This window comes from Melospiza georgiana, chromosome 6 (genome assembly GCF_028018845.1).
Source record: "Melospiza georgiana isolate bMelGeo1 chromosome 6, bMelGeo1.pri, whole genome shotgun sequence".
Taxonomy (NCBI): Eukaryota; Metazoa; Chordata; class Aves; order Passeriformes; family Passerellidae; genus Melospiza; species Melospiza georgiana.
Window position 1 is genome coordinate 47,829,158 of NC_080435.1, and position 23,502 is coordinate 47,852,659.

Below are 23,502 nucleotides of genomic sequence, written 5' to 3' on the forward strand. Positions count from 1 at the left end.
CAGACAGCTGGGAAGAAAGTCTGAGTCTACTCGTGCTTATCAGCTGATCTTACCACGACACTGTCCTCCTGAGACCTGGGACACAAACATTTCTGTTTAGGGTAGCTCCTTGAAGAGAGGTACCCACAAGAAAAAGGGGCAAGTTCTCTTAAACAGAAAAGTGCTAATTAAGAAATAAACAGGGTTTTTTATTCCTTTTCTCAAAATTCCAGGGCAGTTGCTCTCAGGCCCCGTGTTTGTGCTGCAAGGGAGCCAGCCAGGCACCTGGAGCAAGCCCATGTGCTCCCAGCCCTGAGAGAGGGAGGGCCAGCAGGTTTCCTGGAAAACAAAGGCAGGGAAAGCCCAGACACCACTTGTGCAGCCTGGGAGCCTCCCTGTGCCAGAGCCACAAGATCCCTCTGCCCTCATGGGGCTGGAGGCTGGGAAACAGATGGCAGCACTCAGGGAGAAGGCGGGCACAGGGATTAGGAGATGCAACAACAAAAAAAGGAGGATCAAGGTACAGAGAGAACACAAACAATGATAAAAATGAGGGGGGGATGGGAAGATATCAGAGGAAATGGGAACAAGGGAGTCCAAGTAAGTGCAATTTTGGGCATGTGCTGCCAGTTTCTCCGTATTTCTACTCGGATGTTACTCCATCCAGTGCAGGAGAGGGAGTGCCACGTGCAGCAGCTGGAGGGTGTGCAGAGAATGTGGGGAGGGTGAAACATGCAAGTGCTGTTTTCCCAGCAAGATCCTCAGTGAGAAAAGTTTGAATGCTAAATTTACACTATTGAGGCAGTGTTTTGTTATAAACTTGGCATTTTATGAACCGTTGTGCCTCTGGAGGACTGTGAAACAAAATGAGGAAGGAAACCATACATGAAACATACCCAAGTGAAAGTAGACTTTTACAATATTAATGAAAACTAGATTTCTATAGGTACTTGTTAGCAGGGACTTTGGGGTCCTCTCATTCACAAACTTAACATGTGATTTGAAAAGTGCATATAAATAGCAAAGTCCTCTGAAGGGACAGAAATGAGCCTATTTTAGGCAAGTAAAACCTCATTTCCATCCTTGATCTTAAACAAGCTAAAATCTCTCCCCTCTCATGATTATGTCTGTTCCAAAAGATTAACTGCCACACATTTCCAAGTACACTCACTAGCTGTGTAAAATTATGAATGTCCAGAAATGGAGAATTTTTTAAATGTATCTAAATTGAGGTTCCCAACCATTACTGATATTCCCCATGTGGCCACATGAATGAGGGGCCATTTATAAGGCATGCTAAAACCAGACATAATATGGAAGAAGTGATTACAGCAATGTCATAGATGATAAGTAGGCTGATGATTCTCTTATTGAACACAGGGGGATTTGTGGTGCTGTAATGAATTGAAAAAGCTGTTCAGCAAGAAAAAGAATTGAGGAGAGACAGAAATTAAGAGGAAATTTAATGGTAGTAGCTGTCTACCACACAGTGCAGTGAAGAGAATAAATCCTCTGACATCAGCTGCATTATTCTGCAAGTCAAATTCCTGGGAAAAATTTTTTTAAATCCTTTAATTAAACTTTCAAGTTTATTTTTAGCTCCCTATATTCTAGAACAGAGTCAAGCCTTAATATTCTAACAAATATTTCTGCTATTTTTATGCCCTTAGACAAATAAAGTAGGCAAATTTGCCATGACCTGGAACTGTTTAGAGGACATGAAAGCAAGTAAATAAAGCTCACAAACCCAGCAGACATGTACCTTTTCCTATGCAAAAGCCCAAGTGCTACTGCATTTTTTGTGATGGCAGTTCTGTTTTTCCAATAATCTCATGTTCAAAGCAGAGCTGCAGAAGCCCTCAGCAGTCCCAACTGGTGAGTGCCAAATGGAAGCTAAATGGTAAGAACAGCATTCACAGCCTCAGAGCTGTTCAGGTTATCATTTAATGCCTGTAACACCCTTTTGGCTGTGTTTCAGAAGGCAAAAGTAAAATTCCTGAAAAGCGTGCATAGCAAAACATCACACAGGCTTATTACAAGAAATAAGTCACTGAAATTTTACACAGTGCATCACATCTAATGGCTCTCTGGTCTTGGACCTGTGGAGACAATACAGTCATTAAGAGCATTCCCAGCTGAAACAGTACAAAGCAATGCTGGATTTGTTCCAGGAATGTGACCATGGGATTGGTTCTTCTTCCTCTGATCAAGAGGGACCCTTCTGTGAGATAACTTAGCTACAGGACTGAGAAGGCAAAACTGGGATTTCATCACTGCCTCACTAAGAAAGAGAGAATATCTTTGTTTTGCTTGTGTCTTCCCCTCCCAAGTGTTCCTGCCTTCCTCTGACTCCTCTCTGCACAGACAGTAACAAAGACATCACTCACACGGCTCATCACCTATGGAGCCTATTCCTCCATTCAGCTGTGTGTGTGTGCATCAGCTTTACTCCCTCTGCCTCAGCCACCTCATTCCTGTTCCCCCTTTCTGAGCTTCCCATTAGCTCTCAGCCAGGTTCTTCTTCCTGAGGGAAGTTCCAGTTCTGCACTTCTCTGACCATGTCCCCTGCACATCTTACCAGTGAATGCCTGCCCAACACTAAGATTAAGATGAGCTTTTCAGACACTCTCCTCCTTAAGTACATTCTTTAAAGCAAACACATCTGGTGTCTTCCTTTGCTCACCACCTAGTCTGTTGTGTCTAAGCTGGGACTGGTTCTCCACAATTGTTATATAATATGACAAGAAATTTGGGGGTTTTTGGTACACATACCCCACCAGTTTTAGACATTACAATCCAGAAGTTACATTTTTACATTTTTTTTATCTTTCATGTTCTGTCCAAATAATGCCAGTGATAAGTCAGCAATGGGGAAAATAAATTTTGAAAGATCACATTAAAAAAAAAAAAAAACATACCCTCCCTAAAAAAAACAAAACAAAAACCCCAAAAAAACAACCAAAAAATACCCCAAACCACCACTTTTTAAAAGTTCTCAGAAAGAGAAGAAAGTTTTCTCGCTGTAATTAAAGGACCTAGAAGACAGCAACACATGTATGACCAAGTGTCTTTCCTGCAAGAGACACAGGTACTTTCCTCAAAGAGAGATCTGAGGCGCTGCCAAAAGCCAGCAGGCCAATGATAGCAAATTATAGCTGAATACAGGACAGCTTTCAAATGTGCATTTTCCCAGGAACCAAAACTGTATTTACCACATCATGAGTCTCCTGCCAGCTGTCACTCAGGAATGGCTGTGACAAGAAACCAGTCAGCCTTTCCCACTGACACTCAGCCAGCAGAGATACTGCCTTGCTGGCCCAGACACTCCTATTCAGAAGCACTCCTGATGCTAAGGAGCCCAGTGCCCATATGACCGACAAGAACAAAGCTCTTGTCTTTTGACTTTCTTCTCTGCCCATAACAGTAGCCTGTGCAGCCCAATTAACACCTGCAGACTTTATTCTGCTTGCTGAAGAAGTGGATTTCTTACTCTCAGTTTGATTTTTACACGACTATGTAACAAGTAACAAGACTATGAGATTCAGGGATTCAACACTGGCTAATATTCTTTTCTGACAAACGCTTTTTTGTACATATGCACTCTACAGCTCCTAAGAGCAGCAAAACAGAATCTTCTGCCAAGGTTTCTGCCATTTGTTTATTCTGGAGATGCTGATTAGCATGTCATTCTCCATCACTGCTGACAGGGTTCATTCAGTTTACCTTCTTTGGTAAAAACAAATACAATGTCCTTGGCACTAGCACTGGGCTTAGGGAGAGAAAGAATGGGCATGCAAAAAGAAAAAAAGTAAGAAACACAGCAACAAAACTTTCCATTTCGGGTATGTGTTTCAAAGAAGTCAACTCAATTTTCAGGTTTTTGCTTTCTTTTGTCTCACCAAAAGCACTGGACTCTGGACATGAGCTTACTGGCTTCCACCTTACTTCTGATGTGATCCTTTGTGCAACATAGCACTGTCTAAACAACACAGTCAGACAAATGTTTTTCTTTTTGTCCATTCTCTTCCTCACTTTTTCCTGGTTTTTCCATATATGTATTTTTCTCCCCATTCTCATTTATATTTCTTCTCACATTTCATTTGCAACATTTCCTCCACACCTTAAGGCAATTCTGCAAGACTGGTGTGTGTATATATACAGCAAGAACTAAAGTCATTATACAGGCACACAACACCTGGAGGACAGCACATCTTTGTGCCAAGGCAGACTATATCCTGGGCCACTTGCAGTAAGGGGTGAAGGGACACAACTTGCAAACAAACAAACAGCTGCTCTTCTGGCTTTGGCAAGAACTCACTCATCACACATACATATGCATCACATGGAAATACACATGTATATTTATATGTACAGGTATATAAATACCTCAGTGTTACAACCTAGATACATGAAGTTGTGAGATTCAGAGATGCTCAAATACTTGTAGTTTGCCTACAAATACATACAGTTTATTAAAAGTCATGTTTGTATTATGGCCTGTTTAGGAGACTGGTTGCCAGAGTCCCTTAGGAGCAACTCTCAGTCCAAACAGTTAAATCCAGCTGGTGGCCAGTCACAGGTGGGGTTCCCCAGTGCCCAGTACTGAGGCCAGCCCTGTTTAATGTCTTTATCAATGATCTGGACAAGGGGATCAAGGGCACCATCAGTCAGTTTGCAGATGACACCAAATTGGGTGGGAGTGTTGATCTGCTGGAGGGCAGGAAGGCTCTGCAGAGGAATCTGGACAGGCTGGATCCATGGGCTGAGGTAGTGGTATGAGGTTCCAAGCAGTAAAAAGGTCCTGCCCTTGGATCAACAGCAATCCCAGGCATCGCTACAGCCTGGGGACAGAGTGGTTAGAAAGTGGCCCTGTGCAAAAGGACCTGGGGGTGCCATCTGACAGCAGCTGAACACGAGCCAGCTGTGCCCAGGTGGCCAAGAAGGCCAGTGGCATCCTGGCCTGTGCCAGCAATGGGTGGCCAGCAGGACCAAGGCACAGACCAGGGCACCATCTTGGCCCTGCTGAGGTCACACCTCAAATCCTGTGCTCAGTTCTGGGCCCCTCAGCACAAGAGAGACACTGAGGTGCTGAAGTGTGTCCAGAGAAGGGCTGGGAGCTGGGAAAGGGCCTGGAGCATTAGTCTGACACAGAGCTGCTGAGGGAGCTGGGGGTATTTAGTCTGGAGAAAAGGAAGCTCTGGGGGACTTTATTGCTCTCTACAACTACCTGAAAGGATGTTGTAGCAAGTTGGGGGTTGGTTTCTTTGCCCACATGGCAAGCAATAGGTCAAGAGGAAATGGCCTCAAGTTACACCAGGGGAGGCTTAAGAATACTCTTATGGATACTAGGAAAAATTCCTAACTGAAACAGTGGTCAAGGATTGGAACAGGATGCCTGGGGAAGTGGTTGAATCACCATCTCTGGAAGTATTTGAAAGACACATTTGTGGTGCTTAGGGACATAGTTTAGTGTTAAGGGCTGCACTCTTTAAAGTGTTTTCCTACTTAGTTAGAACAGAATTACAGAATTGTTTAAGAAGACAAAAAAAAAAAATACAGACTTTATTTAGTAGTACAGAGGAGGAGGATGGAGAACCCAATGAACTACTCACCAGAAAGAGGATCTTTGCCAATCATTAAAACATTTGGTAAATTCATTACAATCAGCTGCTGAAGGACCTCCTAAACAAAAGAGAACAACAGACAAAGTTCAGTGTGAAGGAATCCAAATCAATTCCACCACAAAGAATACAAAGCTCCATCAGTTACAAAGCTTTTAACATACTGCTAGGTCAGAGGTCACAAGAGGAAGCCCCACTTGAGAGAGGAATCACTATTTGAAGATAGCATCAGGTTGCACAGCTAACATACACTAATCACTTCTTTTAACAATGGCTAATGTGGAACTTAAAGGGTCCCATGGCACTAATCAGGATAAATGCATGACCATGCCAGGCACACCAATCATTCATGCCTTTACCCCAGGCATGACCTGTATTCATCTGATGTGCAACATACAGCTGCTGCCATGGTTCAGGGATATAAATGCAGCTGCTTCAAACATACCTAAGCCACTCTGTGAAGTCTGAGTAACTCAAATAATTGGTCACATTATTTCATGGGTCTGAAAATTTAAGGATGGGCTGGGGAAGTGGGTGTAGGGAAAAGCACTCGACCAGGCATCTGGCACTGCCCAGAGAAGCTGGATATAAAGTTCTAGATTTATTTGCATTGTTTTTAATCAGGAGTAAAACAGAATTAAATTATGTTCATTACATAATTAAGGGTCATTTTATTTTGGGGGAGATGACAGAAGGGAGATGTACATCAGGTTGAACATCTGAATGAGCATCTGTCTGAAGCTGCTCTGAAATCACAGAATGGTTTAAGGGGGAAGAAAGGCTAAAAGCCCTGGGGCAGGTACAATGTCTGAAGTTGCTCAAATAAATACATTGCAGAGGGGATTCTGTACAGTAATACAACCAGCCATGCAGCCCAGAAACAAAGAGCAGAGCAGTACAGTTGTCAGCTTTGACTTGCAGTTTCCAGCACCCCCACTTGTGATGATCTGGATAAAACATTTTGCAGGTGGGTTTTTATTTCACATAAAAAGACGGGAAGGAAAACAGTTGTATGACTGAAACACTGTGCTGAGATTCAGGAAACAAAAGTTCACAGATACAACTCAACCAAATGTTTGGCAGGTGCCTTTTTCCGGCTTGTCTCCACTTCCCAGACTACCCCCAGGCCACTGGAAGGGCACAGCATTGATACTTGCAAAGCATTCAGACCAGGGGAAAAAGCACCACAGCGCAGCAAAGTAACACACTTCCTGAAACAATCACCCATTCACCCTGACACTTCCCCTCCCAGCTACCCATTGTTATTTCTCTGCTTTTAAACTTATGCCACAGGAGCAAAATTAAGCCTGATTGAAGGAGGAAATAATTCAGAGAGCCTGCAGCCTTTGATAAGCAATCAGAGTGCATATTTTAAAAAAATGTTTTGACAGAACACATTTCATTTTTTTTCTTCTGATCCATACCAAAACACATTTCTTGTTGGATAAAATAGAAATATCTGTGTCACAGCTAATAGGATTTCTGGAGCTGTTAAGGAAAAAGATTCTCTAGTCCTTTATGTAATGTGAAGCTTGGCTACTGCAGACCAAACATTGGCTGACTCATTAGCCAAATACATTTTCTATTTTGGGCATTTGAGACACATTAAACAAAGTTTGTTTACTGTAACAGATGCAAAATCTATTGGATGTAAGAGCACATGGCTGGACTGCAACATGTGCTATGACAACACAGCACGGCACTGAGGCTTTAAACAAAAAAAAAAAAAATCAGACTTTGCATATACTGAAGTATTGAGCTTTAACCAGCAATTTCCATGGCAAAAAAGAGGAGAAAGAATTCTGCTTCCAGTCACCCAGCACGTGGAGCAGCACTGAGGCAGGAATGCACAAGGAATTTGCGTTGTCTTTGTGTAACCATCAGATCTCTAGCTTTTTAACTGGCAGACACTAAAGACATTGCTGCTAACCTTTATGCTGTCAACATTCCCATGAGCTCCTCCTGCAAAATTATTTGAGTATACCACCCAACACAACCATGACTGAACTCTCTCATAATTGTCTGAGCTCAGTATCTTCTGGCAAGAATCTGACAGTCACTGAATAGAAGCTGAAATGGCCCCAAGCCTGCAAGAGTGATTTGTTAATTCAGATTGAAAGATTCTGATTGTTGCAAGACATGACACTCTGACCCATTTATTTTTAAAGTAAAATATTTAAACAGATAATTATCTGTATTATTCTAAAAGCTTTTGCCTTCAGATTAGTGCTTGTGATGATAACACCTGACTTACAGTGCAGCTCACCAGCAGAGCTCAACACTTTATACAGGAAGGTCAATGCCCCTGCTGTCTATTTTCAAGCTCAGGAAAGCAAGTCAGAGAAACAGAGTTACTTCAATTTAATAAATTACCATCTGTGAACCAATGTACCAGTGAACCATCCACTCACACAATCACAAGCATGAGATAAAACACACCAAGGGAAAGCTCCACACTGATGAATTTAACTCAGATTTTGTCCAGATTGAAACCCCAGAAAGTCAGTGAAGCTCAGCTGAAACTCAGTGACTGACAAAGATGATGTGACCACGTGTCAGATTGATTGCCCAAGATCCCACACCTGGAAATAGAACTAACATCCTCCTCACCTAAAAGCACATCAGGAATTCTTCAACTTCTATAATTTATTAATGTTTTCTTGTTTTCCTTCTCTGAAGCAGTGATAACACAGATTATTACACAATAAAAACATTTTACACAAGTAAAACGCTGTGCCTCAGCCTGGCCTCTCAGCTCCCCTCAGATCTTATAATTCCTCCTTGAAGACCCCATGAATTCAAACTCTGGCTTCAGGCAGGGAGCTGGGCTGTTTCCAGCCTGTGAGCTGGCACTAAGAGTCAAAGGGCCCTGTGGACCCAACCATCTCCCAGGGTACAGCTACTCTGGGCATTGGCTTAACCTGGACAAAAAAAGAAGCAGTAGATAAAATGGCCCATTCCCCCACAGAGGCAGCAAGCTGTATTATTGCATTACATATAAATGTTATGCTTGAAATCAAACACAGCTGTAAGACTGCAGCAGAGGCACAAATGGTGTGTGCAAATCCTTCTGCCTCAGGCAACCAGCATGGCTAGGGGCAACACATCCAGGCAGGAGCTGCTGGAGAGGGAAGCAGGGTTTTCAAGCATTTTAAATAGCCTACAGCAATCCAGAGCACCCTGGAGAGCAACAGTACAAGCAAAAAGTCTAATTCCTCCACTGAGAGGCCTTGTAATCATTTTTACAGCACAACTAAAGCTTGGTTAAAACAGTAAAGGTTACAACAACACATGGTAAAAATGTCCCAGATTATTAAAACCATTAGAAACTGAGTTGCCAGGTTTACAGCTTAACCAACTCAGAAGCCAGCTACTCCAAGTCAGCAACGACCTCCCTCAGACTACGGTGTGTGAAAAAATAATGTTGGTATCAGAAGGGTTATTTAAGGAATCAAAACAAAGCCCTGTCAGTGCTCAGTGCAGTGCCTGTAGGTTTCTGAAACGCTCCTCACCCAAAGATCAAGATATTTTAAGCTTGAGGAGATTTGTCCAATGTCTTTTGACAGCAGTAATGGTTGCAAGAATGGAGACTTCTAGGTAGCACATCCAACACCACAATCACAAAATATAAGGATCAGCAGCCAAGTCTTACACTCCTTGAGCCAGGCACCCAAACTCAGTAGATAAAGCCCACAAAGGTTTGAGCAATCAGTTACCTGACCCTGTATTGCCAGGGAGGGCTTCTCAAGGAAGGTCACACTGTGTGTTCAGACCTCGACTGCTGTGCTTGCTCACACAGACATGGAGCCTGAAGCTGGCTGGGACAATTGTGGTGCCCCAGGAACAAGAGGGACCCTGCCTAAGCCAGAGGTAAGCTTTGCTGGAAGCATCTAGGACTGATACACCAAGAAATATCAGTGAGTTACCTAGAAATCCTAAGGTTAAATAAATATTAATGCTCTGTTTCTCTCAGCAGCCTTCTGGTGTCTAAGCCCCTGCTATGAACTTGCCTGACATTTGCAAGCTCTTTGCAATCACTTTTTTAAAAAGAAGCTTAAGACAAAATAAAGCCAAAATTCCTCCACGTTGATTCAGACAGTCAAGGGCCTTAGGAAAAATCAAGACACATACAAGATTAAGGATAAAATTCTAAGCACCAAATTAAGCATTTAGGCTTACTAAATGCATGAATAAACACATTCATTCCCTCCATCTGAAAGTTTCTAATCATTCCTGGAGTGCTGAGGCATATTCTACATCCTCTTCTTAACCCTCCAAGATCACCCACACCGGATGTTTGCTCTTTGCCTCAGATCCTCAGCAGAGATGCAGAGTTTCCACTGCCTCTCAGTCTCCATGGTCACATATCAACATTCTATTTACCTCTAACAGGCTAAGTGGGCCTCTTGTAATTTTGTAGGAACAAAGTCTCCTTGGCCCATACTGTACTTCAATACATATTTGCTTCTTAAAAATACACATGCAACAACAGCATGGAATAAAATGGTCTTAAGGTATTATGCTTGGATGCACTTTTTTAGTCCCAATTTAAGTGTGCCAACAGCTCTTGCAATGAATGAATAGCTAGGAAAGGAGTAGGTAAAATTGTCCTTTCCATGGCTGAGAGACCCAGCAAACACAAGCTTTACAAAAAAACCTTTCCCTGCATTACCATACAGCACAGCATTAATGTAGAGTAACTACTAGTTTCTCATGCAGAATTAAATTAACCTCTGCCTGAATCCTAAACAAGAAGCAGGACTAAATAAATTATGTAAGGAGAGAGGCAGTCTAACAGTCATTGTAATTCAATGCTCAAGCCAAGCAATTCCATTTAAGTATATTGCTTAGCTATAAAATGCTAATTGCCCAGCTGACTGGGAGCCAAATGGTGCTTTCCTACTTAAAATGCCCATGAGGAAAAACCATCATCAGCTTTATTTATACCAGCAAAAGCAAACAGTACCTAGCCAGGGAATCTGGCTTACATTTTATCTGCAACTCAGGCCAACAGGGGAGGAAAGAAGAGTCCTATCTGTGCAGCACAGGCAACACCTTACTCTGATAACCTCAGTATGGATCTGATCTCACAAACATCCTTGTTGTGGGAAACATTTGGTGAAGCACTCAATCCTCAGAGAAGGTCTCAGCAGGAATCAGTGGCCATCTGCACCAGCCCAACGCCTCCCAGCAGCAGGATGGGGTGCCAGCTTTGCCCCCACACATTTTAAGGGCCTTTGGATGCTGCCACAAAGGCTGGGAGCTGCATTTCCCAGGCAAAGTGAACTCCAAGGGACAATCAAACCTAAATTTTTTTCTGGAATCAGAATTCTAAGGAAGAGCAAACATGCTAATGAACAAGCTTTAAAATAAACACATTTTAAACAGCAATTTGTGACACAAGGGTTGCTTTTTTAAGTTTTTTTTTTTTCAAAGTTCCCAGTTTTGTATTAAAATAATAATGAAAAGCTATTTTCAGCCTACAAAGACATTATATTTTAGACAAAAAATATGTTTGTCTTCCAACAGATGTAAACTTCATAAAGTTCGGGGGGGGGGTGCTGTAATTATCTGAGGAGTTATTAATGGTGACAGAGAAATCACAGCAAGATTCTGTGAGCTGTATGGCAGGGTCTTACAAAAGATTAGACAAGACAAAACAAGTTGTTGCCAGAAATTACAAGGAAGTAAAACACAAATGGTTTATTGACATGTTTTTCATGTACATCTTACCATGCAAGCAGGCCTGATGACACCATGTATGTGACTCAGTACTGTTTCCCTGCCAACACATTATATACATGACAAAATTTGATTAAGAACTTTGCTCATCTCTGCAACAATTGTACTCGTTATGTGATGGACTAGAGGATTAACTGTCTTTAAATGGATTTTTTTTTTTCCTTCTGAAAACCAGCAAATTACAAAGCACATTTCTAAAGACCCTTCAAGTGGAAACCCAAAAGCCACTAAAATAACTGTGGCCTCATCTGCTGAAAATAACCCGTTCTGACAATTGTAGACTGGAATCTCAGTGGGAGGGAATGTGAAGGAATCATACCTAGTCTTAATTGTGCTCAGTCTGTGCAGGGTGCAGACAGCCAACTAAATGACAACACTGTTATCAGTGTGTAAGTACACCATGTAAGAACAGATTTTATTTTAAAAAATTACACATATGAGATTTGGATGGCATATAATAGACTATCACATAAAACCTCTCAAAATACCCAGAAGGACCCAGGCATAACCATCCACCCAATTCATTGCTCAGGTTTTGTTATTTGTATTCAAGTGGTGCAGAGGTCCCATCCAGGAGCAAAATCTCATCCACTGGAGCTGTACAAACAGTGAGGCATCCCTGGAACAAAGAACTTGTTATATATACCCAAGTATCAGTAAACTACTAACAAGTGTGGGGGGGAAAGTAACAAGCAATGGAGGAAGGAAATGAAAATAAGATTCTGTGGCTATAATATGATTCACCATGTACATTCTCACTGCTTTATGAACTGGCTGGAAGGAAGTACATCTCTCCAAATATCAGAGGGCATGGGAAGCAAAACAAGTCCTGACAAACACATTTTGCTTTAAGATGAAATTGTTCACAATGCACATTGTTCACATCACAAAAAAATCTATGTGTACTTAAATAAAGGTACTTTTATAGGACAAAGTTTTACTTCTAGTTTAGTGGAATAAATAATGGAGAAACTAACACACATCAGTCATACACATTTCATTTTTTAATCACTCTAAATACAAAAGTGTACATTTACTTCTGAACAATGGCATGTATAGCAGTGGATTTTTTATCCTAGTTTCACTAACTCCAGGTTGAATAATCTCTGTTAATAAAACATACAGCCCTGTGGTTGTGGCTAGTGGCAATATTGATTTGACCCAGAGAGTAGAAAATCCAATTGTGGAGCACTGTGTTTTCCTGCTTTTATTGCCAACAGCACCTTTGACTAATTTATCTACTTTTGCTGCAAATAAACAGCCTATTTGATTTATCCTCAACTTCTCTTTTCAAATCATGTGCCAGTGACTACACATGCTTGTAATAGTGTCCTGACAAATTACTCTTGACTTGTATTTTATTTCATCTTAGATTTGTCCTGAGGTGGTTTATGCAGTAACAGGGAGTATGCAATGTTCTGTGTTAAAGGCTTGTCACTTGACATTACAAATCTAACCAGCTAAAATGCAACCCATCTGTTGAACACACTTCCAGCTAATCTACAGTGGTCTCTAAGGACCAAATTCACCTTAACACAGTAAAAAACCACCACAGGCCATCAGAACAGACTTAAAGCACCACTAAATTCCCTGAAACTCAGCACCCAGCACACACTCACTTGTTTTAAAAGGAAGTCAGTTTTTCCCATACACTGGACATATTTTATTGGGATAATCAAAAAGTTTCACATCAAACTCTAAAACTGAGCGACTGTATTTAAGGTTAACACTGAAGCCTGATACCAAAACACAAACACATTAGCCATGCAGAGCTCTGAGGTACAAACTCTGCTCCATTGCCCTTGATCACTGGAGTGAAAACTATTATATTATAATACAGCTTGTTATCAAGCAACAAACACCAACACAATAAAAGGTTCTCTAAGGAAGACTATGTGTAAGATTTGTTTTTTGCCATTTCTCCTATCACAAGCATTTCTAAATCTTGGGAGGCTTATGTGTTTATATGAAACATACACAGCAAGCACCTAACTGGGCACATGATACCAGTTCACATAAAATACACTGGATTTCCTAACACAATTGCTATGTGCCATGAAGAAGACCAAACTTAATTAATCCAAAGCAACAATATGGCAAGTTGTGAGGCTTACTTAGAGAGGTTCAGAACTAAAGATCTGTATTGCAACTTCAACACTGCAGTGGGGGTCCAGGCTTTGAAAATGTGCCAAGACTAAAGAAGCAGGCAAGCACCAGACTGATAATTATGACACAACTCCTGAAAACGCAGCAGCCAAAAGTAAAGGAAATAAGGAGTCAAAGATGGGAAGATGTAGGAATACTAGCTACACATTATAGCAATAATACTTTCACAAAGATAAATAATGAGCAGGAGCTAGGTAGCACAAACGTATACTTTTTGTAATTTATTAGTACAAATATTGCTTTAAAAAGAATGTGTTTTCTTGGGGAAAACCCTAAAAGAAACTGTTACTCCTGTGAGGGCACAGGGGCATGTGTAACAGGAATAATTTTGATGTTTCTCTAGTAAAAATATTGAAAAGCCAAATCAAAGCTGAAGTTTAAATATGAAAACAAATCTGTCAAACTAGAAAAAATTAATAAAGCAGAGAGGGGACAAAAAAATGGGATAATTTCATGATTTCTAGTATTATGAAAAATATTTTAGTAGCAAACAGAAGGCCTAACAGATGCAAACAACTATAATGTGAATGTATGAGTCAAATTTTATCAGTAACTAAGGGTAATAGAAGTAAAGCAAACATCAAAGTTGACTGTTACCAATCTGAAAATCTTATGTCCTGTTTGAAGCAGGAACTCATGAAAAACCTTTGATCTACCTCTCAGTCACCAAACAAAACAAGCTGCATTACCCTGCCACTCTTACTAACGCTGGGTAACATCCCACTGTCTCAGCCGTCTTGCCTGCCATGGGGTCAGAGCTCACAGAGAACAATATTTCTGTTAGCAAAAGGCTCCATGCTTTGCCTTCACTACATCCAAACATCCTCAGAGCTGCTCAAATATAAGGCAGTTAAAGGCTCAGAAACAAGCACAAACATGCTTGGTCTTCCCAGGATAATGCTCCCTGAACAAACAAGATTTAATTAACATTACACTGGTAAACCATTTTCAGAGACACAAATGGGTAGCACTGGAGCAACACAGAAAATGACACCTAGAAACTGACAAACTGCAAATACATGGACAGTATTCACAAAGTGATGACCAACAGGAATTTTATGGAATAAACATTTAGGTTATTGCTAAGATCACTTTGAAATGCATGAAAATCTTTGTCTCCAACTCAGGAAACTCAGTGTTTCCGAAACAATTTTTTTCTTCCAGTGAAGAAAATGGTTGTGACAGTGCCTGAAGAATACCTGTCAGAGAACTGAGCAACTGGTGTGACAGCACTTGTCCTACTTTTTCCACCCAGCATGTTTATAAATATGAAGGGGAAAAAAATCAATTAAGTTTAAATTAAACTGACTAATTTCCAAAAGCTAATTTAAAGATTTTTAACCATGAGTCTCCACAGAAGCTTGAAACTTGTGCTTGGGCAGCTTACATGCAACCTAGTATTGGACAACAAACTAATGTTTCAGGAAGCATGCACACAGTCACTGAGCCATCAGTTTATTATCTAACTGCAACAGAGAGTGCAGCCTGGGCAAGAGGGGTCCATGAGGCATTTGCAGGTGACCATGCAAAAACCCATGTTGAATTTACAGAAGAGGGAAGTTTCCAGCTGGTCTGAAAAGGAGAGGGTACAGGGAACAAGCTGTTCTACCCTACAAGGATGCCTGATCCAACAGTATGGTGCTATGGGACAAATGAGGTGACTGGGGAAGGTTTTTTGGGAAGGTCTGTAAGTTGAAACAAAAGAGTCCATAATTGCTAAACATCTGATTATGTCAGGTGCTTTCTGCTACAACCGCCTGATGGTCTCTTGCAGGCAAACTGCCATTACCAACCAGTTACCAAGGGCAATAAAAACTTAAGTACCATTAATGCAGAGAGAGTCCTTGCAGTTCAGGCATGCCCCTCTCAAATACTCCTAAAAGACCTCTAACAGGTATTATTGCAGGTTAATGTTATAAGCTTTCCAACTACTCTGAAACAGAATTTATATCCAGCACACCATTACTTCAGTGTATCACTGCATTATCACCATCATTTAATTTACCCATTACTAACAAGTTAAACGAACACCCACACATCCCTCGCCAGGTGCTTTGCCACTGCTGCAACAATCTCAATTTTTTTCTTAAGTTTAGTAAAGGGAGAAGCTTCAAGGCAGGTCAGATTGGTCTCCCATGCACAAACGTACAGTGGTGTTTCTCTTTATAGCTAGCAGATTGCCCCAGGCAGGGAACACGCAGAGAATTTTCAAGACCGTCAACACTTCTTGCACTGTACAGGTGGAGAAGCTGCAATAAATTTCTCAAGGTAACCCAAGCACCCTTTGGAAGGAAAACACTCCCAACATTTACTGTGATAATCAGTTTTACCATTAGCACTGAGTTGCAATAGAAGAAACAGAATAGAAGAAATAAAACATAAATAGAATAGAATAATAGAAGAAATAAAGAAGGGAAAGGAAGATTACCACGGAATCTAGCAGTGAATAAAACCAGAGGGAAGGAAAGGAAGCCATGTCCTCAAAATAGCCACTGGGCTCTCATCGTTCCCTTTCTAGATTTTCTGTGTTCATTTGTTTTCAAAGGCAAACAACCTTTCCATCTGGAAAGTTTCTGCGTCCCCCTCGGAGTGGGGTACGGTACCTAGGGAGAGGAAACACAGTAATTTGCAGTTGTCACTGGGCTATTCACAGAGTTTGCTGCCAGCGATTCGCACCTCGGCCACGCCAGGTCAGGCGCAAAGCAGAGGCAATGGCCGGGTCGAGCGCAGCCTCCCTGACGGACCCACCGCGCTGCCAGCGGGGAGGCGACAGGGGGCTCGTCCTCAGTCCCAGCCCACCGAGACCCCTCGCTGGCATCGATCCCTTCGTAAACTGCCAGCCTGGAGCTGCCAGGGTAAAAATCGGTGATGCTTCACGATGTTGAGTGTCCAGCATCCACCCGAAGCAAGCGGGTCCAGGAGGGGACCTGGGGCAGCTCCAGGACATCCATCCCAGGACACTGGGGGACTTGCCCTCTCCTGTGCCATCCCCATCTCACGGAAGTTCACTTGCTGCCCCTGCCTTCTGGGCATCCCACAGCAACAGAAATACCATCCTCTAACAAGAAATGGATATACACACATGTATCTGGATACACGTACACTGAGTTTTGTGTATATGTGTTTCTGCTATTTGTCCCGCCTACTACTCCGGTATTATTCTAACGGCTCAGACCACTAACAAGCAAAATCCTTCTGGAAGCCCCATGTGATTTGTTGTATGCACCTGTCCCCCCACATTCAATTATTTGGAGTCTCCACAGCTCAACAGCAGGAGCATCAGGAATCTTGCCCCACACCACACAGCAGCAACAAGGTGGCTTCCTAAACACACAACACTGAAAAGGCCGCTAAAGGCTGCTAACAGGCTGAAAAACCACCGCTGTATACGCGATAAAACTTAACGTTAGTCTTTCAGGGTCAGGTCATTTACCCAACTTACCTCAAGTCTGAGAATTTACACCAAAAAATAGTTGCGATAACACTTGCTTTAAAAAAAATGAACACACCAACACTTTGAACAAATATGGAAAATCATAGCACAAGTTGCTGTGGTACATCATGACTTTACATCTGCAATAATCAAATTCTTCTTTATGATGAATTCACCCCCTACACACTTACAAACCCCACTCACCTTCCACATTCTATTTCACAGATGTGCAAGAGAAAGACATTAAAAATTAATGCTGAAAAGCCATGAAGCCACACTGAGTCCACAATTCAAAGAGCAGTTAGCATCACAGGATAGCAAAGATCTCCTTACTGCACAGCAGGGGAAATACTTCACCAAAAGAGAGTTATGACCAAAAAGTGACAAAAGGAAAAAGTCGCTTCCAACAGCTGCCACAATTTCACCTACACACAGAACAGGAAATAGCCAATATCCCTGTGTAGTGGCTGCTAGGCAAAATTTCCTTATCAATGGCAATCCAGGCTATGCATTCACACACATATGCATACTTGCTCATGCAAACATTCTCTCAAGAAGAACTTTCAGTCTTGCCAGAGCTTAACAGTGCTCCTTTAAGTATCTGAAAGGACAGATTAACCCTGCTTAATACAATCTCTGTAATCTACTGTGAATCTTGCAGATAACTCATAACTGTTAACATTAATTAACTCAGCAAAGCTTTACCCTTCTTGCTCCCCCACCAGCCTCATACCACAGAGCTCAGTTTAAGCATTCTTTCACTACAACCCTAGCAGGCAGTTTCTGTATCAGAAAACTCAGTTAGTAATGACACTGTTTTAAGAGAAGACTTTTCCCCACATTTTATACTTCTTCATTATTGATCAGTAGTCACAGCTCACACTCAAAGCATACAACACTGTGGAAATACCCATGATAAGAGAAAAAATGTAAAGGATACTGCTACATCCCCAAAAATTCTATCCTTATGCTATCTGTGAGAGAAACAGACATAAGCTGTGTCACTGTGTTATTACTAACATTTCAGATGAAGTAACTTCTAACACCACTATGCCAGTTTTTAGGCTTCTGACCACTGATTTTTTTTAATATCAACAAAATACAGTTTCCTGCTAAGCTGTGATGTTTAGCATTTTCCTGAGAGAGGATGTCAATCTATCATATGTTCATACAAAAGTCTCATTTATAGCTGAAAGAAAAAGCAACTTACAAGACCTTGTATTTATAGAGGAAAACCTTAAAAAATGGTCACAAAAGACTCAAAGTCAGCAAGGGCCCCCAAACACAAGGAGATGCCTTGGCTGTAGGTAGAAAAAGTAGAACTATGCATACTACCAACCCCCTTCTTTATCACAAGTACCATTTTTTAAATCATACTACTTAATTTTCAGTGTCCTTGAAGGGCACACAAAGGTGGCAGGCATGTATGGTTCTCAGCAATTTCCAAGCTGCCTCACACGTGGCTCATATCCCTTACCTCCACCAGCAGAGCTCAGGTTTATTATTTAAGCAACATAATGGAGAGAAACTCAATATGAAGTATCAAGTGACTTGGAGCTCCCTATCAACCAGATCACAAAACAACAGCAGCGCAACCTTATGAGCTGGGAGCAGAGGAGGGGACAGTAACTAACCCCCCCAAAAAATTGCTCCCGGCAAGAGAAATTCAAGCCTCAGGCTGCAAAGAACAGCAACACCTCCCATCCAGCACATCTGGGCTGCACTGTCTGTAGAAATAAAGATTATTAGTATTTCAGAAGATATAGGTTATAAAAACGTTTATATTGTTGTTGTATCTACTGGATACCAGATCTAAGCCTAGCAGCACTCAAAGCATGCTGAAACCTCCTTGGTGGTGTGGAAGAAATCTGATTCCTAGAAGCAGCTTCCAATGAAATTTTCAGGGACACTACAATCAGAAAAATGTAGCACAAGCAGTATTTTATCTACAAAGACAGTGTTTACACTCTTCACCTCAGTAAAGTACAAAACCTTGGCAAGGAGTTCCACTATAAAACATAAAAAGGAGCCATGCAAGCTCCACTGCAAACTCAGGAATGACAATGATGTTAAATGCTGGAATAAGGACTATCTTCCTCTGGTTTAGTAGCAGCTTTTCAAAAAACTTATTAAAATGGCTCTGCATCATTGTTTAAACATACTTCGGTGGAGGACTCAAATTACTCTGACAAACCAGTTTGTCTCAGAGTACCATGAATTAGTTCAGTGATGAATGGCCCATCAGAAACTGGAGCTCTATGGGAACTGGCTCAGTCACTCACCAAAAGAATGTTACAGTAAAACAAATTCAAACCTATAGTAATAGTCTGCATTTTGAAGCTGTGCATCCAAACTAATGGTCTTACTTCACATTGCTCAGAAAACATGCAGCTCCCACAAATGATAAAGGGATAAATAGATGCTTACTATCTGAAGGAAGCAATTAGAGAAATCCAGCAGTTATAATACAGTACCTTAACACAAGTCTAGGTACTCTGGCACCTCAGTTGCAGTACCCAAATCCACTGTTCCTTAAAGTCGCAGAAAACACAGTTTGTATTTTTAGAACATTAACATACCCAGTAAATACATGGTGCTAAAATCAGGCATTTTAGTTTGAACCTCCATACAAAGCAATTTGTTTTGACAGTGGAAATATGCACATGATCTGCTAAATTGAAGATTAACACACTGTAGTAAAGACAAGAATTTCCCCCAAACTAAATTTGTATTCACTGATGTTACTTTCTAAGCAGCAATACAAAAACAGGCACAACTGAAACTAAAAAGAGCATTTGCTGCATTTCAGACTAGTAGATACATGATTCCTTGTGAATTTTGACTGGAAGTCATTCTCACGAGGTAGAGGCAACAGGCCCTTTGAAATTGGCTCAGCACAATGCAGGCAGGAACTAAGCAAACTTCTTCAAACAGCTCTGCCAACATCATTCAGCTCCAAGCCGCAAAACTCCTGCTGTTTCAAACTTAGGCCTCCTGTGAGCAGACTGCTGATTACACCAGGTTGTATGGCAGGTTTTTGATATGTGCTCAGGACCGAAGAATAAGAATGAAACCTGCCCACTAGTTATGTTAAATACAAGATTTCACACCAGACTGAAAGAAAATGACACTTTGCCATCTATTCATTCCCTTGCCCTCCATTTAAAGGAAAATTCATTGTAGTACACTGTACACATGCCCTGTTCAGAGTGCATAACTCATGCAAGCATTACTGGACACACTGCTATCACAAAAGATAAGTGGGAGACAGCACCATGCCAACACCTTATCTCCAAACAGAGGAGATATGCTCAGTCAATAAAGCCAGAGTGCTGAAATGCAGGGCTGCAGCACATTTAATGGGGTTCTTTATCCCCAGTTCTGCTTGCACATTACAGAACATTTGGAGCAGACAAGGAACAGGAACTACAACAATTCCACAGGCATCTTTCATATTGGTTTTTATGACACCAATCCAGAGGAATCAAACTTGAACAGGTTTCTGTGCAATTTTTCCAGGGGAGCCCCTTGGGTATGACCCCAGGCAAGGAAAGAGCAAAGGCTGCCATAGCAAGCAGCAGCCAGGTCACTGCACACACCCCACCCCCCGGCCATGCGTGCCTGGAGCCATGGGGAAACAGCAAGGGAAGAGGAAGACATAGGGTCTGTAAAAAGCTCTCCCTTGTTCCCATAATACTTGTTTTTTTATTTATGAATTTGAGCAAAGAGGCCTTTTCTGTCTAATCAAGTGCAACCCCCTTGCTGCCTTGTAATATCACAGCTGTGAGTCTCTTAATTGCATCTTTAGTATGCAAAAGGTAAGAAATGCTCATGAAAAGATGACAGGAAAGGCTTGGCTGCTTGGTCATAAACATGGACACGAGGGTTTTTCCTTAGGGAATGGCCAGTACAGAAATCAGATGTTCAGAATATATTTCTGGCCATATGGTTCAAAGTGATGAATAATGTGCTTCAGAAAAGAAGGATGACAAAAATAATACAGCGTTGCAGTAAAGCACCAAATTAAACAAATAACAGGTGGTGACTAAAAGTGCATTTTTAATGAGCATCTCTTTATGAATGCACACAATACAAAGTGCTTTCCACTGTTTTGTAACACACCACTCCTCATTATGGACTAAAAACATCTCAGTTATATAGAGCCAGATGTATAAACTCTTACTCTTTGGACATTTCATAGAATTTATTTTTGTGAGATTTCACAGCCAAGCAACAGGAACTTTAAATTCTGAACTCTTCATACTCACCAATTCTTTAATTAACACTAACTTTTTTCACTAGGCAATTGTATTAAATGTTGATGTGTGGTTTAATAAACTTAGATATGTTTCCAGTGCATCTGCCTCATCAAGTGTTCTGCTCTTCACATGTATGTAATTGAGGAAGACAGCAGTCCAGTGGTTAATACAAGAGACAATGTTTGAATTCCTGAGTCCAGACAGAAACATGAAACACAGATCCACAGCAGTTCTTCAAAGTGAATTACTGCCTTCCCAAGCTCTTCCCAAACCAGTCTGCATAAAATCCAGCAGCCAAGAATGAGACACTACTCCACACCAGGAGGTACTGCTATACCATGGGCTATTAAAACAACTGAGAGAAAGCTAGAGAAAACATTGCAGAGACCAGTTATCCAAGAAAGCAAGACTAGTTTAAATGGCCCATTTCTGCAATGGAGGAAGTCTCAGAAAGAATGCCAGGCAGTTAATGCAGTCAGGAAATGAGAGTTTGTGGTGTTAGAGCTAGAGTCTAATGAAGTATGTGCAGCTAAATCTGTAGCCTGCTTTGTCTCACCAGAAGAGCAATATTATCTCAAGGATTGTGGCAGCAGTTTAAGTGGTTACTCAAGACTGAATCTTCCTGCATGAAGGAAGGTCAGTGTTACAGAACATGAAAACAAATGTGCTCCTCCTCTCAAGTGCAGCTGTCTTGTTAATCTCAAAGATGACATATTCCTCATGTATCAGTCACCACTTTAAAGCCCTGATTCATACAAACAGACTTAGGAGCACATGGCAGGTTACTATTTCAGCAGGTTGCTTAAATCTGCAATGCATAATACTCCTTGTAATTCTTAATTGCTTTACTCCTCAAGGGCATACAGCCTATGTTCTGGGAACTGGAACAGACTTGCTCTGAATATCAAAGAAAAATTAATGACTTGTCATTAAAAAGGTGAGAGGTAGTATTTAAACTCTACCCTCTTCTAGCTGGCTCCTTGGAAGGACAATTTTTAAAAATTATTATTTTTCCTTTTTAATAGTTGTTTTGATGATATGCTAAAAAAATAAACAAAAAAGGCCTGCCCCACTCTGCAAACATATTATTTTAGGTGCCTATGTATTTAATATTGCATTACATTACTCAGTATGGTTGCTCTGTTAAGCACAAACTCTGATGGCTTCCCAAGTGCCAGGAAACCAGTTCATTCATAATTTCTCTGATACAGCAGCAGTAGGTGCCAAATATGTGGAACTCAAAAGGGCCTGTATCACACAGAGAGAAAGGTGATTAAACAAACTGGAAGTGCTTAAACTGGCTAACAGTGCAAAAACCTTCCTCTCCCCCCAGTAAGAGCACTGAGCTCATCTCAGTTAACACCAAGAGCCAAATTCTAACTTTTTATTAACACACAGCTTCCCTAAGGCCTTAAGATTTGCATCACAGCTTATAAAAATTTTAAAATCCTTTCCTAATTTAAAACTAGCAGAAGGAGTCTAGAATATCCTTCTAGGAGATTCCTTGGAACACCAAGCAAAGCACTGCACTTCCATCATGACATTTGAATGCTGCTTCGCATGGACAGGGAGTAATTAAATGACATGCCTTATGCCAGCCAGCCTGATACCAGAGTGACAGATTATTCTGAGATAAACAAACTGAGGATCATGAGTGTTTGTGCAGAGGAGATGCCTTGTTGAATCAGCTGTCCATGGCTGCAATTCTCAACCACTATACTTGGGGGAGGAAAATCTGTTCAGTGAGAACTTCCTTTTGTACTGCAAGATGGCAAAGCTGGGGTTTCTAGAGGCAGGTGGGTGTCAGCACTCCAAGGGAACACACACAAACCGAGCTCCCTGTACCTCACTGGGGTCTCTGCTTCCAGGCATGGTCGCTGTGCCCCAGCTCTTGTGCCCTGCCCCACAGGAGCCCAGCTGGAAAGCCCTTCTGCCCTCCACAGTCACAACACACCCAACAGGCTGAAAACCAGTCCTTAGAACATGGCATTTATCTGACAGAAGGCTTGTGCTGCAAAGTCTCAGAATGAGGGAAGCTGTACATTTCAGTCTGTAGAGATTCATGCTTTAAGGAAGTCAAAGTCACCATCAACACCAGCATATCTACCTGGTAATACAGAAAAGACTTCAAAGTTCAAATCCAACAAATGGCATTGTATCTCAGATGTCCTCCTTCTCCCAGGTAAATCCATCAATATGCAGAGTACAGATATTCTGGGGTCTTTTCCTCGGACCACTGTCCCATTTAATTTATTTCATCTTCTTAACTTATCTCATCTGAGTCACACAGATGTACTTTAAT

General features: G+C 41.4%; 1 protein-coding gene across 4 annotated transcripts in view; it reads right to left on the reverse strand.

The window, feature by feature from the left end:
* The window catches only part of CCDC88C (coiled-coil domain containing 88C), a 99,907-nt gene that overhangs the window by 56,261 nt on the left and 20,144 nt on the right, over nucleotides 1–23,502 (reverse strand). For all 4 annotated transcript variants that reach the window (XM_058026106.1, XM_058026105.1, XM_058026104.1 and 1 more), the window contains exon 4: nucleotides 5,592–5,661. In XM_058026106.1, coding sequence (XP_057882089.1) covers nucleotides 5,592–5,661 — 70 coding nt within the window. The remainder of the gene's footprint in view (nucleotides 1–5,591; nucleotides 5,662–23,502) is intronic.